The sequence below is a fragment of the Lissotriton vulgaris genome, chromosome 12 (genome assembly GCF_964263255.1).
Source record: "Lissotriton vulgaris chromosome 12, aLisVul1.2, whole genome shotgun sequence".
NCBI classification, from domain to species: domain Eukaryota; kingdom Metazoa; phylum Chordata; class Amphibia; order Caudata; family Salamandridae; genus Lissotriton; species Lissotriton vulgaris.
The window spans coordinates 593,231,443-593,248,012 of NC_141700.1; the positions used below are offsets into that span (position 1 = coordinate 593,231,443).

General features: G+C 42.9%; 1 protein-coding gene across 1 annotated transcript in view; it reads left to right on the plus strand.

Annotated features, from left to right (window-relative positions):
- Positions 1–16,324, plus strand: part of LOC147677797 (ATP-binding cassette sub-family C member 12-like) — a 1,863,878-nt gene extending 1,847,554 nt beyond the window's left edge. Inside the window, exon 31 of the mRNA XM_086945587.1 lies at positions 16,214–16,324. Coding sequence (XP_086801713.1) covers positions 16,214–16,324 — 111 coding nt within the window. The remainder of the gene's footprint in view (positions 1–16,213) is intronic.
- The last annotated feature ends 246 nt before the right edge of the window (positions 16,325–16,570 follow it).

Here is a 16,570-nt window from a genome sequence, read left to right on the forward strand (position 1 = left end):
CATATGAGGTTAGGCTCATCCCGTGTGCTTTGATGACATTAGTAAGGTCCGACACATAGATATTAAATAGTGTCGGACTCAGGGATGAGCCTTGAGGTACCCCACATGGCAGCGTCAACTTGGCAGATTGGTAAGGTCCAAGGGTGACGGCCGGGGTTCTGTCAGAGAGAAACGAGGCGAGGAGGTCCTTAGCCATATGGCAGATGCCCATCTTTTCGACACGATCGACCAAGATCTTATGGTCGACCATGTCGAAAGCGGCTGAGAGATCCAGCAGTACCAAAACTGCTGTCCCACCATGGTCTCTAATTAGTCCCACATCATCGGAGGCTTTGATTAAGGCGGTTTCGGTGCTAGGATATTTCCGAAATCCGAACCGGGTATCGTCCAGCAGTCGATGTGTCTCAATATACTCCGATAGTTGCATATTCATGGCCTTTTCCACCACTTTAGCTATAAAAGGCAGGCTGGCAATTGGCCGGTAATTTTTAAGCTCAGTCTTCTCCAGCCCCGGTTTCTTTAACAGAGGTTTGAGCAGTGTAGTTTTTAAGGACTGAGGATATCTCCCCGAACACAAGATTGAATTGCATACTTGCGTCAGGACTGGTATGATCGAGTCCATCACAGGAGGGAGAACTGAGAATGGACAAGGATCCAATGTGGATCCAGATTTAATTGTGGAGACGATATTTAGTATATGATCGTCAGTTAATGGTTTAAAACTGGTAAAAATAGTAGCTAAAGATATATTAGAGACAGAGGAAATTGTTGTGATGGATTTGGTGGAAGTAGATTTGAAAGTGAAAGCTTGGTAGATGTCGTTCACTTTTGAAAAAAAAAGCATCACACATAACTTGGGACGGAGGTGGAGTCAGGTCGGGGATGTTGCCTGAAAGAGATTTGGTGATTTCATATAGCTTTTTTTTTTTTCAGACATGGCTATATGCAAATCAGTCTGACCCTGTGCCTCATGGGAACAGTCCAGCCCGAACTGCCAAGCCAGGTCTTCCCTGGACCGGAAACAAGCTTCCGAGGACCGGTTTCTGGCATTCCAGCCGTCTTCAGCCTGGCTTGCTTGAATCCAGTGGCAAAGTGAGCAAGGGACTCACGTCTGAGCATACCCTGCCACACTTATGGTGTCCGAAAGCGGTACAAAAGGGGGTGGTGATGGACGAAGCATCTTAATCAATCAAACACTCACATCCAGTCACACCCTGTCAAAAGATCTGGGTTTAATCTTTCTAAACGTTGCCATAAAAGAGGATTCATCATTACATTTTTATAGGTACCAAACATGATAGAGCTACCCTCTCTCAATTACGAATAGCAGCTTATTCAGTGTAATAAGGAATTCCCAATGTTATTCTATGGTTAACCATAGTAAAGTGCACATAGTCCTACGGCCAAAAAAAACCAATACAGCATTCGTCAATTACACATCTGCTACAAAAGGCACGTATTACCACACATGATAGGTACAACCACCAGGTACAGGGAAGCCCTTCAGAGTCCAGCAGTACTCACTTTCTGTCAAGTATACAAAGCATGATTCCAGATTGTTCAATGTATGTCAAGGATGACCCCTAGATGTTAGGTGTGACCAGTAGGAGGAGTAAAAAGTGTCCTCCAGAAGCCTGGGAAATGAACTTTATGCAAGGGCTTCAAAACCTATGACATGTTTCTCCCTCAGAAGAGAAGGACTCCCACCCATTCTCAAAGGCAAAGAACCTCGGGTCCTGATTGATAGTAAACTCACCCTATCCCAACAAACCAGTGCCGCAATTTTGGCTACCTTTTACCTGTTAAGGAAACTTAAGAAGGTCCTGCCCTACATTCCCCTGACTCCAGGAAGACAGTTTTAACTACATTAGTAGTATCTAAATTAGACTATTGTAACAGCCTCTATCTTGAGATACAGAAACAACATCTGAAAAAACTTCAGATGGTGCAAAATGCAGCTGCCAGGTTTTTACTGAACTTACCAAAGTATCAATCAGTTGCTGAAGACATTTAGAAACTTCATTGGCGACGAGTGGCACAACGTATTAAGTTCAAGGCAATTCGCTTAGCCTATAAAGCCTTGATTAATATAGGACCGGTATCTATGAAAAGTTTTTTCTCTTGGTACCAACCTGGCAGGCAGGTTAGGTCCACCAGTGCCAGGTTGATGTTGGTCACAAGGATTCGAACCTCAAGCTGGGGAGGTCGAAGCGTAAGCCATGGCACAACTAAACTATGGAATATGCTCCCTGTAGACTTGAGAGCTGCCAACTCTCTGGCCTCTTTTAGGAAAGTCCTGAAAACATGGTTATTTTTAAATAATGTATTTCCCCTCGCTTTCCCACAAGGTTTACTCTCAGGTTCAGCGCCAAGACATCTCCGGGTATTCATGCTCTTTAAAAGTTATATTAACATAACATAACATGACATGGATGCCACCATAGTTCAGGGATGTTAAGAGTGTTGCTTGTGTTTCAGGGCTACTAACACCCTGCTGCTACGCTGACTAGATTTTGGGGTGGCCACCACCTATCCGTGGTTGTCCGCCCTCAGACAGAGAGTGGCTATTTTTATAAAACCTAATCTTTATGAAAAATAACCTCTTTTGTCAAGGGTTCCAAACCAATGCTAGTGGGCAATGAGATATCTGTTTTTTATCTAGCAGATGCTAGTGGTCTCAATAAGCATGTACTTGGGTCTACTCAACAGATGCCAAGACTCAATGTAATGGAATAACATTCATGAAGGGTCTCCGTAGGCAACACATTCATACACAGTCACTAGCACACAGATAGGCATTCTGATGCACACACTTACACAATCATACACACACACTCAGAGGCACTCATAGATATACAAGCATTTTGGTGGCATTACACTCAAATGTAAAAACATAATTTGGCAATGTAGGGTCTGATCCGCAGTCTTTCGTCATACCTTGGAATGCGGTATGGTGAATACAGATGTTTTTCAAGTCCTATACTATCGCTTACACTGTGTGAATGTGGACTCTGGCTAGTCTGACAAATGATTTGCTTGCCGGCATTCGGGTGTGGGAGCACAATGGGTTGTCAAATAGCTCAGTACTATGGTGCCACACACTGCTGTCTGACAGAGCCTGTAGTGTTCTCATTCAACAACAGGCTTAAACTGTAGTTGTGTGATGGGACACTCCTCCACTAAGCCTGGGCGTAGTGGGCGTAGGGGGCTACGCGGAGTGCCACGGAGTAGAGAAGAAATTCTGGAAAACTCCGCGTAGCTCCGCTACGCCACCCTCCTCCCACCCCCCTAATAACAATTGATTTAAAATGAAAGAGGCGGAGGGCAACCTGGGAACACCGCAGCTCAGGTAAGTGATTTGAATTTACTTTAAAGTGTTTTTATTTCATTTTAAATCAATTGTTAATAGGGGGTGGGAGGCGGGGGCTGGCCAACTCCGCCCCCCCGGGTAGTGCGTGGAGATTTGCCTACTCCGTGTTCTCCGCGGAACGTGGAGTAGGCAAATCTCTGCACACTCTGCGGGTGGAGCGGAGTTCTCTGCCCATGGTTATCCTCAACCACACAAAAATGACTCATTGTTTTGGTTCTAGCATCAGCCACCTTGGCCAGAGTTGTCCAGTCTATCCACTTGAGTGCACGAGGCAGCTCCACCATTCCATTGTGCCTAAATAATCAAACTAGGGACCAGATTTTCAAAAAATTCATGGAACAGAGGCCAGCAGCCCAAAATGCTGCACTGCAGTGTGTGACAGGGAGAGAGCAGGAGCTCCACTGATATGGCTCTCTCCTCCCCTCTTCCTAATGCTGGTGCTGAATTCAGCTGACGTGCGCCAGGCACACACCTCAGCGCCATAGTGCTAGGTTGCATGCTTGAGTCAACCATAGGTTTTGTAGAGGGTAGGTAACCCTCCTGTACAAAATACTATGGCTAGACACACTTTAATACTTTTCCCACTTTGTATGTGTGCTGCACAGTGCAGAAACATATGTAAAGTAGGAAGAGAAAGGAGAAAAAAACATTTCTCCTCTTAACGCTTGCTTTGAAATGGTGCTAACTATTGGTGCTTAACCCGGGCTGCTATTGTTTGTAGATAGGGTTTTGCATCAAAAGGCATGGGTGGTAGCATGGGAACACTCATGTACCACCCATGTAACTCCCCTTTGGCACTACGTACCACAAAGCAGTGCTGTGCGCATCTTTGTGTTAATTTCTGGGTTAATTTCTGGGTACTATCCAGCACAAACCAAGTTTTGCACTGGGAAGTAAATTAGGAAAAAAACATTTTGTGTGTGTTTAGCGTAACATTTGTGATGCTAACCCAGCGCAAAATATTAGTAAATGTAACTCCCTTCCACTGATTATTAATTTCGAATGCAGTCGAATACTGTGAAATGAACCTGCATTTTAACTTGGGGAAAGTATATCCAATGCCTTTGAATTTAAGGCATGAAAATAACCAATACGAACTACTGCCATGCTTGCGATGGTGATGTTTGCCATACAAAAGGCAGCATGAAGCCCTGGCACAAAACAAAATGAACCAATGGTTCTCAAGTCGTCCCTCTCATAAACATGATGGCAGCTACAATGCTGTGTAACCTGTCACTTGTCACATCTGTACCTGGTCACCTGTCTGGTGGCCACCATCTTTCGGTCCCCCGCCGAGTCCAGCTAGCAAAGTGAGAAATCTAGGCGTCATCTTCGATGCTGGCCTCAATTTTATGGCACATGCGAATAAAACTGCGGCTTCAGCTCATATGAAATTGAGAATGATTAGGAAAATACTACCTTTCCTACCGAACACGGCCGGGAAAACACTGGTCAGCTCACTAGTCCTGTCCTCCTTGGACTATTGTAACGCTCTATTCTTAAATGCCCAAGTCCGAGTGACATATAAGATGCAGTCAATCCAAAATGCAGCCGCACGAATGCTGGCTGGGATCCCCAAGTTCGCACCAGTTACAAACATCATTAGGGATCTCCATTGGCTCCCGATACGCAGCCGTATCAAATTCAAATCGCTGTGTATTGTTTACAAGTCACTCAATAATCAAGGTCCCCACTTTCTCAAACAGAATCTTCTCCATCATGTCCCAACCCGATCTCTTCGTTCCTCTATTCAGAACTTCTTGGCTGTGCCTCGCACTAGAACAGTCACCTGGGGCGACAGGCGTTTCCTGGTTGCCGCCCCTAGACTCTGGAACACCCTTCCTGCACATATCCGAGCAAGTCCCTCCCTGTTCACATTCCGCAAACAGCTAAAGACGTGGTTATTTGACCAATAGCCTTGTATATCTTCTTTACCCCAGTTGCTGATCCACCCCTTAATTAGCGCCGAGACGCCCACGGGTATTCGCCGTGCTCTACAAATGTCAATAAATAAATAAATAAATAAATAACAGCAAGGATTCAGTTCATCAGCACAGGGCTTTCACAAAAGAAAACTTTCATTAGAAGGAACCTTGGTACAATTTGATCTCAAATGTTCCTTCGACTTTCTAAATAGATGAAAAGCAGTGCCCACACAGATAATCTTTGAGGTGGGATGCTGCCATGTGCATGCCAGTGTGTGTTTTTTTAGGTCTACCCTAAACAGCTTTGCGCTGTAGGCGATCTGTAGGCGATCTGTTATCTTTACTTTGTGGGGCCTGGCTCCTTCCACACATAGTATTGGCTTTCCTTTAGAAATCACAGCCTGCAAATGCCTAACGGTCAGGGCTCGAGTCGAGGTACCACGCGGGGGGATGGTGTCCCCCCACTTATTTTAACGGGGGGATGCTGTCCCCCCTGCCAAACAGCTGGACTTTACTTTTTGGGGTCTCTGGGACGAGAAGCTCATCACCTTTTGTGACGTCACTTCCTGTTGTGACGTCACTTCCGGTGATAGCGTCCTCCCACTTCTTTTTTTTTACGACTTGTGCCCTGCTAATGGTGGATACCTGCCTTTTTTGCAAAGTTCACTCCCATGGAGTGTTGCCGCCGGAGCCAGCAGCGACTCGCACACAGTTCCTCTATGCAATCTGATCTGGGAGTGCAGTTCAGCAATGAATGCGTGTTACCTTTGTTTGCATCAGAGACTGAAAATATTGTGTGTAAGTCAGTGGCGCTAAGATTGAATTCCCTGCCCTGTGCCTACCAGCGTCAGAAACCATATTGCTGATATAAACGTGGAGTGAGGTTAATCATTTCAGAAGCTTTTCTTTAAAAAAAAGAAAAACGGCCAACGCGCTTATTTTTGCATTTACTTAGAGAGTTCTACTCAGCAGATCGCCTGTGACCTAAAGCTGCTCTTACGCTAAGCCAGTTGTGTGGTGAAAGTAAACGCCACAGTGCTGTATCACGCTGCCCAACCAGTAACAGCAGTGCATGTCTGCATAGAAGGTTTTCAAAATAATGAACTACTTATTTGAGATGTTGATGTTATAAGGAAGGTTTCATACAGCGCAGTACAAGGGTTTGTCTTGGAAACTAAATTGAATTCAGTTTTACATCAAAGTAAGATCAGCAGACAGAAACAGTAACAAAGTGATATAATTGCAAAATAATTCAAATGTCAGTACTGGTGATATAAAAGCAACACTTTGCCTCGCTGTGTGTTTAGCCGTTTACATACAACAACAAATGAAGGGCTAGCGTAGTGATCCAGCGCGACACCTAATAAGGGATCAATACTCCATCACATACCATTGGCCCATACACATTCACCCAAATCCCCGATGCGCTGGAGGTCAAGTTTTAATGATGTAAAGATCTTGTTTTCTTCACAGGTTCATGTCTAACATTTCTAAATAAATAATTAAACCTGTATATCAACTCTCTTTCCTCTTGTCGATGGACCAATTGGTTGAGTAGTTGATGGTAATTATAGTACTATCTATCTAACTATCCAGTTAAGTAAATAATCATAGACTCTGAGTAAGATTAATAAAAATGTATCTCAAATATTTGTGAATTAATAATGCTCACATACAGGTCACAAATGCAAACAATTAAATTCACAAGAGGGAGAGAAAAACATCAGCAAATGTAAACTGTCTCATTCTCATGATCAATATACGAAATGCACTTGAAGGAGTGGCTAGATTAAGAGACATACGTTCAGAAAATAATGTGAAACAATATACATGTGATGGAAGGCATGGATGAAGAGAAATAGGTTTCAGAGACAAAAACACGTATAAAAAGTATTCACGTATGCGAAGTACAAGTCAGACGGATTTACTAAGCCAAAGATTAGTGAAATACCACCCCCCTGGCCAAGGAGGTAGTGGGGGTCCCCTGAAATAGAGTCAAGGAACAAAGACTTCAGGACCCAGGAACTTGACAGGGACAGGAACAGCTAGGCCTCTCTGCAAACCGACAGACAGCGACGCATCACCCCTCTTTCCTTGCAATCACCTCTCTCCTACTGAGCTAACCACACCCCCAAAAGCACCCCAGTTATACCCTAAAACCTACTAGCCTGTCCCACATTAGTTGCAACTATTCACAAAATTCGACTGTTCATTGGTTGCTCTGGGAGATGGTCTGTCACACCATCAGGGTCCCATTCACAATTCTGTATACTCATTGGTCTATATCCTCTCTCATGACATCATGTTTTGACGCGTTCATACATTTAACATGTAGCTTTTTCATTATTTTTCTCATGACTCTCAGCTACATTCGCTGAAGAAATCCTGGGTACCACGGCCAGTCTCATCCTTTTGGCATGCAAACAATGTCTTTCTCAGCATATCCACCTTGGACCTCTGAGGCTCTACTGCGTGCTCAGCCTTTGCTGTCTATTTTCTTTATTATTTCTGGTTTTCTCTCCAGCTCAACTATTGTGTCAACTTAAACAGTTTAGACCCATTCTGCTCACTAATGACAAATAAAACATAATCATTCATCGATTACATAGAAATGGACATTTCACTGTTTACCACCCTCCTTTGGACTATCCAATGTTAGTGTTTTTCCTCGCAAGCTTTAGGCGAAAGCAGCATTATTGATTATGTTAAAGCAATATGCAACATGCAAAATGCTAAATACGGCCTAGCCATGCATTATTTTTTGTGTCTTTCGAAGAGCAATGTAAATACGGTTCAGTTCTTTCATGCATTATTTCTCTTTAGTGCACGCATTTGCAAAGCCGTTCCTCACATGTTTTCATGTGATTTGGACATTAGTTTCCACTGCACACTGTTAGTACGTGTTATGGGGGTGTTAATCTGATCAGGTTTCTTTTTTTTGCCAAAATCCTAGTAGCACGTCACCTAGAGATACCCTTTTGTAAGTGATCAGATCATAATGACTAATCTGTCGGTGTAATTACATAACTTTCTCATATCCAGACAACACAGGTATTGACACTGTTGTCTATTGTAGTAGCTACTGAGCTTTTCCGTTTATTCAAAAGCAATTAATTAGAAACAGTCAAAGCACAAAAAGTAATTGTTGATTTCTGAAATTAGGTTGAATTAGATAGGGACCACGGGCAATAATTCCAATACAGGGGGCTTACTAAAGGGTTGATCAAGCACAGCTCAAATGTATCCACAGCATGTTTCCAGAAGGCTGAGACAGATTGGGGCTCTTTAGAGTTTACTGCCTCATGTTGGCTGGCCATACCTAAGTCAAAGAGCAGGCTGGGGTGGTGCAGCCAGACCTCAAAGGCTGAGGCTAAAGTTCCAGAAAGGCTTGGAGCCAACGTAGAAAGAACGTTGTGGTAACAAGGGAATTTGGAGCTCAGGGGCGAAACAAGATGGAAACCTCCTTTTGTCCCCCTTCCGTCCTCTAGGTTCGCACCAAAGGAAGGGGAGGTCTTCTTCCACCTTCCATGTTTCAGTTAGTAAAACCATGAAATCCCTCACTTGGAATTGGTTGGCGCCATTAGCCACAAAGCAGGGCAACCGAGCCATAGGCTAAAAGGCTAGGAGCCTGAAGCAATGGGCACATTCTAGCATTGGGTGCCAACGGTTTCCCAAGCATTCTCAATAGGGAAAGCAGGAATCACAGCCACAAATGCACAGGTCAGAGGGGTAATAGCAATATTATCACTAGCATGAGCACTTAAGGAAGGCTGGCAGGCCAAAGAAAAATAAAAATTTGTCAGAACTGTGGTCCTCGGGATGGCTAATGGCAGGGACATTGGCAGGGCAAGTGAGAAAGTCAAAAGGGTAGGTGGATATCATATAAAACAGTTGCAGCCCAGACAGCTTCAGATGTCCTGCATCAGTTACAAGGAAAGCCTAGAAACTGCTACTCAGCCTGGCGGGCCTTCCCATCACAGGCATAGATAGTAAGCAGTCAATGAATTATGGTGCTTGTCAACATGATTTATGGTTCCTTTTCAGTGAATTGTGAATTTTCAAGATGATTTATGACCTATTTTGTGATCTATGACCATAGAGAAATTAATAAACTGCAGCCAGATATCTCAAACCAAGAGTCTGTGCTGATTGTTGGGGGAAAGGCCCGTTGAGAGGTTGGTGAGGGGCCGTTTGGACCAGGTAGCCCTTTTGGGCAGGCTAGCATTTATAGTGGGTTTATTCTTGAAGCCTCAGTCTATCTTGAGTCTGGTATCATCATACCATCAGCCTCAACTCTTATCCTCGTGTTAATAATCTCATATTTGATTTGTGACACTGTCTGATCATGAGAGAGTATTTCTACTAATCAGTTGTGTGTTTCTGTACTTTTGTTTGAGGCTTTTTGGTTTCACAGATGACTAATAGATTGAAATGACATGTATTTGAAGAATATTGATATTGGCTTCTGTCACTAGTGCGTTATAGTTATGTGCAGCTCGCCATAAGACCATAGCCCTAGCCTGAGATAAATTTATGCACTGCACTTTTGACGAGCAATCGCATAGCATGAGGAATAGTGTTCCAACATGGATTCTCTCAGGTTTGACTGAAGAGACCTTTTATTAGTTCACATTCGACAGTGATTGGCCCTATACTACAACTTTAAACAAAACTATCTTAGACTTGAAGGCAAGTAGATTAATGATGCTCCACAAAGTAGTCTAATCTGTGTTCTTGAATATATGTGAGATGGCCAGCCTACATGACATTTTAAAGGGCTATCCTAAACACCTCTATCATCCACAACTTGGTAAACTTGTGGTCCACTTTTGCAACTTGAGTAAAAGTCCACCAATCGGTCTCCTTAATGAGAGACTACATACTTTCAGCGGCTGGATGGTAAACTTGTTTGCAATCCTTATTCTGTATAACAATATGTGCTGTTGCTCAACTTTTTAGTCAGAAGCTTGTGGCCAGTGCTAGCTAATGTTGGTGATGCAAAATACCAAGGCTGGACAGTCTTCTTGATTCCACCTACTTCTTCTTTTATGCACCACGAAAGGCTCCCCACCTCTTTACCTCACTTTTGCCTATTGTTCTTCATCCTGGCTTTCTTTCTGTCTTTTTTCTAAAACTATCCAGGGGCATATCTTGGTCAGTAATATGGGGGGCGATCTTCAGCTTTCATGACAATCACACTGTCATATATTGTTAAAATACATTATACAAAAAGCAGGGAGCAGGAGAAGGGCTCAAGAGGCAGTGGAAAGGGAGAGGAATCCAGATTGGTAGGAGTACTAAACACAATATTTTGTGTAAAATAATCAATATTGTTAGGGCTTTCAAAACCAATGAGAGAGACTGTGTTTGTGTTTTGTCAGTGAGTGCTTGCAAAAATCCCAGGTGAAAGGGCCTATACTAAAGTATCCATCTGAAATACATTTATTAGGTGGGGTGTATCACCCCAAATACCCCCTTGAAGCTAAACCCCTGCCACTATTTTTCCTCCTTTTGTTTGTTTCGCTCTCTTGCTCTGGATCAAAGTTTGATGGGAAAAAATAGGCGCAGGTCCCCATAAATGAGTGCAGGTGGGCCCCACCGGCAGCTACCGTCTCAAACATAGCATTGCTTGCTTCTGCCCATACACCTGGTGAGCTTAGACCTAATAGAGGACTGGTAGACTCCGCCAACAAACACCAGATCTGTTGAGGTCTACTGCAATTCATAGAAGCCCCAGTTTGCACACTAATTTTAGTTAGACATTTCCTGAACTTTAATTAATTTTAATCAATCAATCAATCAATAGATTTGTAGAGTGCTACTTGTCACCCAGGAGGGTATTTAGGTGCCAAAAGAGTCCCGATGATTACCGAAATAGCCAGATTTTCAAGGACTTTTGGATCTCTGGAAGAGATGGGGAGGTCTGTAGGGTAGCTTGTGCCATTTCTTCATTGCTAGGAAGAAGAAGGAGAGACCGCCGGATCTGCTATGTTGGATGCAGGGGTGAGGGTTGGAGAAAGAGGTGGTATCCTTTGCATGACTCCTCTTTTAGGTCCTGAAATGCTGGGTCTCTCCCCATACAAGTCCTGCAGTGAAATACCTAGTTGTGTATTGCAAGAACATGGGCATTACCCCTCCCGCAGATGGACCATGCAAACCCAGTGTTCCCTGTTTACACACACAGGTCAGAACTATCTAAAAGCAGCATTCAGGAAATGACAACTCACTGTTACCCTGAGAGTGTGTAACAGTTGCAGGCTGATAGACATAAAAAAGCAGAAAAGTGTGTACTGGAGGATGTCTGTAGCATGGCAAGGAGCAGACCTATGAATATAATTCCATAGCTTGTTCCAAGCATCGTCAGGTTGGAGAATCTTTGAGGATAATGTGCTCTTTTGGTATGTTTTAAAAGAAATCTGCTGAACTAGGAGCACAGAATAGACACTTAACAAATGTAAAATGCCACTCTCAAATCAGGAGTGGTGAAATTTTATGTTTGCAAGGTACACATTATGAATGTAGAAATTACACCAGTCTGGCTGAAGTTGAGGGTTAGGATAGACTTCTGGTCATCCCAGGGATGGGCAGTCTGAAAAAGTAGGTAAACACCCACAAACGTGTATGTTTAGGGGTATTCACATAAGTGGTTAATTTGTAAAAAATATAAATGTCGGAGGTCTCGTCAGGAGGTAGCTTGCACCAGCCCATTTCTCCAGTTGGCGCTGACTAAAACAGAACCAAACGACTAACCATGAAAGTGAGGAGAGGATGTGGCCAAATGGCCAGAGCTACCGACTTCAATAGCTATGGAACCAGGTTCGAGTCTCTGTCTTGGCTCAGCATCCTGTGATTCTGAGCAAATCCCATGATCTCCCCATAAATGAGTGTGTCCTTGACTGGTGCTAATGAAAGGCAGCTAGTGTTGATGATTAAGTGTGGTGGTGAGCACTGGAAACCACCGGCTCAAATTAAGCACTGATTTACAAAACCCTTCCATCTAGTTTCTCATTCTGAAAACACATACATTTGCTATTGTCAATACCGGGAGCAAGTTCAATTCCAGGCTGAAAATGGTAAAGGAGTATCCACATATTTCATGTGAGAATAAGAAACTAACATCTCCTAATGCATGTGTGCCACAATGATTCATACTTTAGGAATCCTGTATCAGAAAAATGTTCGAGTTACACAGACACAATCTGTGGGTGCAAACTTCAAACTTTTTTACCAGGCTCTTTGTATAATAGGCTTTAGAAAGCATTCATGTCAGACGACACCTGAGATCCTCTGTGGAATGCCCCGCACACTGAAGCGGTCAGGTGAATACACAATATGGGGCTAAAAGTAAGTTCTATTATTAATATTATTATTATGTTTTTAGAAAGCATTCAAAGTAAAGTATAATGGTCTGGGCACATACTGCATTTTGTGTTGAATTACTACAGATTTAAACTAAATGATGTGCTTATGATTGTGTATCTTTTGCTTCGCTCAGCCCTACTGCTGTGCATCCCATGCTGCCTATGAGAGGTTACACTGGTATAATTATATGACTCAGTTGCCATTATCTACTTATTTTTTGAAAATGGGTCATTTAGTTTTCAGGAAATCACTTTAATTACACACACACAGTATGTCTACCAGCTTGCTGTTCGAATAATCTCAGTTTTACTAGCTGAGCTTGTCCACATGTTTTTATGTTAAGTCCTACAGCGCATGCGTTGTCTGCAAGACCTGCTGTGGTCAATAAAGGACTTTAATACCGCCTTACTCCTGCCCCTGACTGGTCCAGTCCAGTGTGGCTCTTATTTGCTGTTAGAACATAACACAATCAAGCGGAACCGCTTGCCCTCTGCGCACTGTTGCTAGTCCCCTTTGGGTTGCACCATATTCAAGATATGAATCATTACTTATTCAAAATACGAAAAAACGTGAAACTGTTGAAGTTCATTCAATGTGTATTTTTACTTGTTCCACATTCTTGTTCATCATGTTCATTGGTTGTAAGTAACAACAACAATTTCATTTTATCTTGATGTTATAATCACATCACACATTTGGTTATTTAATTCATCTTACAAGTTGCCCTGCCCAATGCATTTCGGGCCCCACGGCCCTTCGTCAGGGGCGATACCTGAAATGACAAACATAAAAAATACTTTCACTCCAATGGTAGATCTATCACTGTACAGTTGGATAATTTACCACTGGCGCAGTATGGGCATTGCGTCTACCTCTACAGCACGCTTAGAACAATCATTGTAAGGACTTAATAATTGTTGAGTTAAATAGGAGTGCCTCTCCCACAACAAATTTTTGTCTTATTTGCTGTTACCTAACTGGTTCAGACAATGATACGTCATTTCTGTTCTTCCTCACAGGAGCACCAGCCAAGTACTGTTTTTGTTATTCTTGCATAGCTCTTCTGATCTTTTTGCAGAACACTTTTAGCTTTCGGGCCCATCACAAATTTTTGCCAGTGGTCTCTCTCCCACAGCAGTCCAGTCAGTTTTTAGAATGGTGAATGGTGATCCAGGATGCCCGTTCGTCTCTGACCTTCCCTCAATCATTTATTTTGTGCATTGGAAGCGAGTAATTGAGTGATTCACATGTGGCCAGGGGAGGGAGTGACAGGCAGATGAGCCTGGAGTGGGGGCAGCACCTCAGAGCAGGAAAGGTCAGCTATTAGGCGTTCAAAGCAGGCAACATGCAAGGCGAGGGGGCACCGTGCACAGCTCCTATTCCCAAGCTTCTTCAGATGTTTTCACATGTAGTACGGCAAAAAGGTTTCCTAACATGCCTCCAGTAATCCATCATAAAATTTGCAGTTATTGGCATACACTTTGAGTATTTGCGGACCCAAGCTATTTAAATATTTATTTTATTTATAACATTTTATATAGGGCGGACAAGATTCCGGGGGATATCAGAGCGCTTTACAGTTGTGGGGAAAGGAATGTAACAGTTGCAGTACATGTGTCAAATGGGAATCCAGACAAAATCACATATCAAAGTAGAACTCACAGGACAAGAACGGTTACATGTACACGGGATCAGCAGACTAATAAGAACATAACTGGTAAATATCAAGATGGAATAGCAACTAGCAACTAAAGATCAAAGCCAATGCATTAGAGCAGACAATCCAACAACCTATTAAGGTAAGAACTTGTTCATAAGGAATCTTTTTACTTCCAATTTGAAGGCAACCTTGGAAGAGATTCGATGTATTTCCGGTGGGAGGGAGTTCCAGATCTACGGATCTGAGCCAGAGAAGGCTCGATGGCATGTTCTCTTTCTGCGAAAGATCTGAGCTTTCAGAAGAAGAGAGTTAGTACTCCTAGAGGGTCTAGCCCCTCCTGATAGTTCCAGCTGTTGTGCTAGATAACTGGGGGGGGGTTGAAATGAAGGGCTTTGTGAGATAGCAAGCAATATTTAGCTGTATTCCCGCTTCATATTGCAGCCAATTTAGGGATTTTAAGTCTGGAGAGATGTGCGCATTTCTTTTGGTACCCGTGACCAGTAAGGCCGCTGCATTCAATGAGGCCCTTAGCGGGGCCAAGGTATATTTGGGGAGACCACAGAGCATAGCACTGCCATAATCAAGTCTTGGCAAAACAAGTGGTTGGACCACTTGTTTGAAGTCTGGAAAGGTTTGAGCTTCCTGAGTATCCTTAACAGGTGGTTAGCTCCCTTGCATACTTTGCTAATATAAGTCTTAATGTTCAAGTGCTTGTCCAAAGTGATTCCGAGGGATTTAGCTGATTGGATAATGAGGGGGGAGCAGTTGAAGGCGGTGAGGTGATTTAACCAGAGGTCTAGCTTAGGGGTGTGATTTGGAGGAGAGATGAAAAGGAATTCTGTTTTGGAGGTTCTATCAGTGGAGAAGTGAGAACATTCTTCACTATCACTGCCTTAATTATAAGCTTTCGCAGTTGTCTCTCGAGTGGTACAGGTGTTCTTATGACATATGTGGGAGGTCAGCCCCTGCTTCACCACACATCGAATAAGCGTTTCTCTTTTAAAGGGGCCAAAAGCTCTACAAATTATTGAGATGGGTAAATGAAGATATTAATCTAATAATTATCTTAGATCTTCATAATGCCTACTTTATACCTTGCCTGAAAATTCAATGGAGATGTACAATGAGTTTGACTTAAGAGCTGGATAGGGATGCCTTTTTAGGTTGAGACTATGAAGCGCATGTGCTGCTCTGTGAGGCATGCTGTATTAGAGCTTGGCCCACTCTCCACCCACATTTGTCATTGACCTTCATAAATGCTGCCTTCTGATTCGTTAATAGGCTTGTTAGTCCTGCCTTGTTATTATTTTTAACCTCTCATGAGGACTTGCCCTTTTACTTCGGTTGTTACACGGTACATCATACTTACTATGTAAGCACTATTTTCTGTAACATGTTTCTCCTACTACAGGCACGACATGCTTTCCTGGAAAATTCAGCGTGCCATTCGCACTTTCACTTTCCAAGCAGGCCAGAACAATGGCGGCCACTTCTTTAAAATAAAATAAGTCTAGCATTTACAAGAGTTTTACATTTAGCATTACAAGACCTTTAGGAATTGTAAATGACAATACCTTTTATTTATGTGTTAACAAAAAAGCATCATCATTTACAATGCCAAAAGCTTAAAGTACTTTAGATGTGAGACCTATTACCTTGCAGATGCTTATTCATATAGCTCTGTGATGGGGTTTTGCATGACATTTTCATGGTAGCACAGGATTGAATATCTTTGCAAAGCATTCTCTTTGAGTAAAATGTCCCCCAGTCCAGCCAGTTCTAGTACTTTCATAGGCAGCAGAAAATAATGGATCAGAGCGGTTGATTCAAATAATTTCTTTATTCATTTATGGAGCCATTTTTCAGTTCTTAAATATAATTTATTTTCTCTTTCAGGTGGCAGAGTTTGGAAGTCCAGCCGAGCTTGCCCAGAATCCCGACTCTGCTTTTGCAGCATTGTTGGCAGCAGGGGGGCCAACAACCACTAGAACAGAGTATCAAGGATAATTCAGTACACAAGGGATGGATTTAACATAATTTGGGAGACTGTCTAAAGGATGGACGTAGGCTGCAGTAGATCAACATTCATGCTCAACATTGCATGGCACAGGAAATGCATCCCTTGTTTGTAATCTGTTGAATTTTTGTTGCACAGCAGTAAACACCTCCTGCATTATAGCATACATGATGGAAATCATGTGAGTGAAAACAATTTGGAACTTAAGACTGTTGCTCCTTAATCACAAATTAACC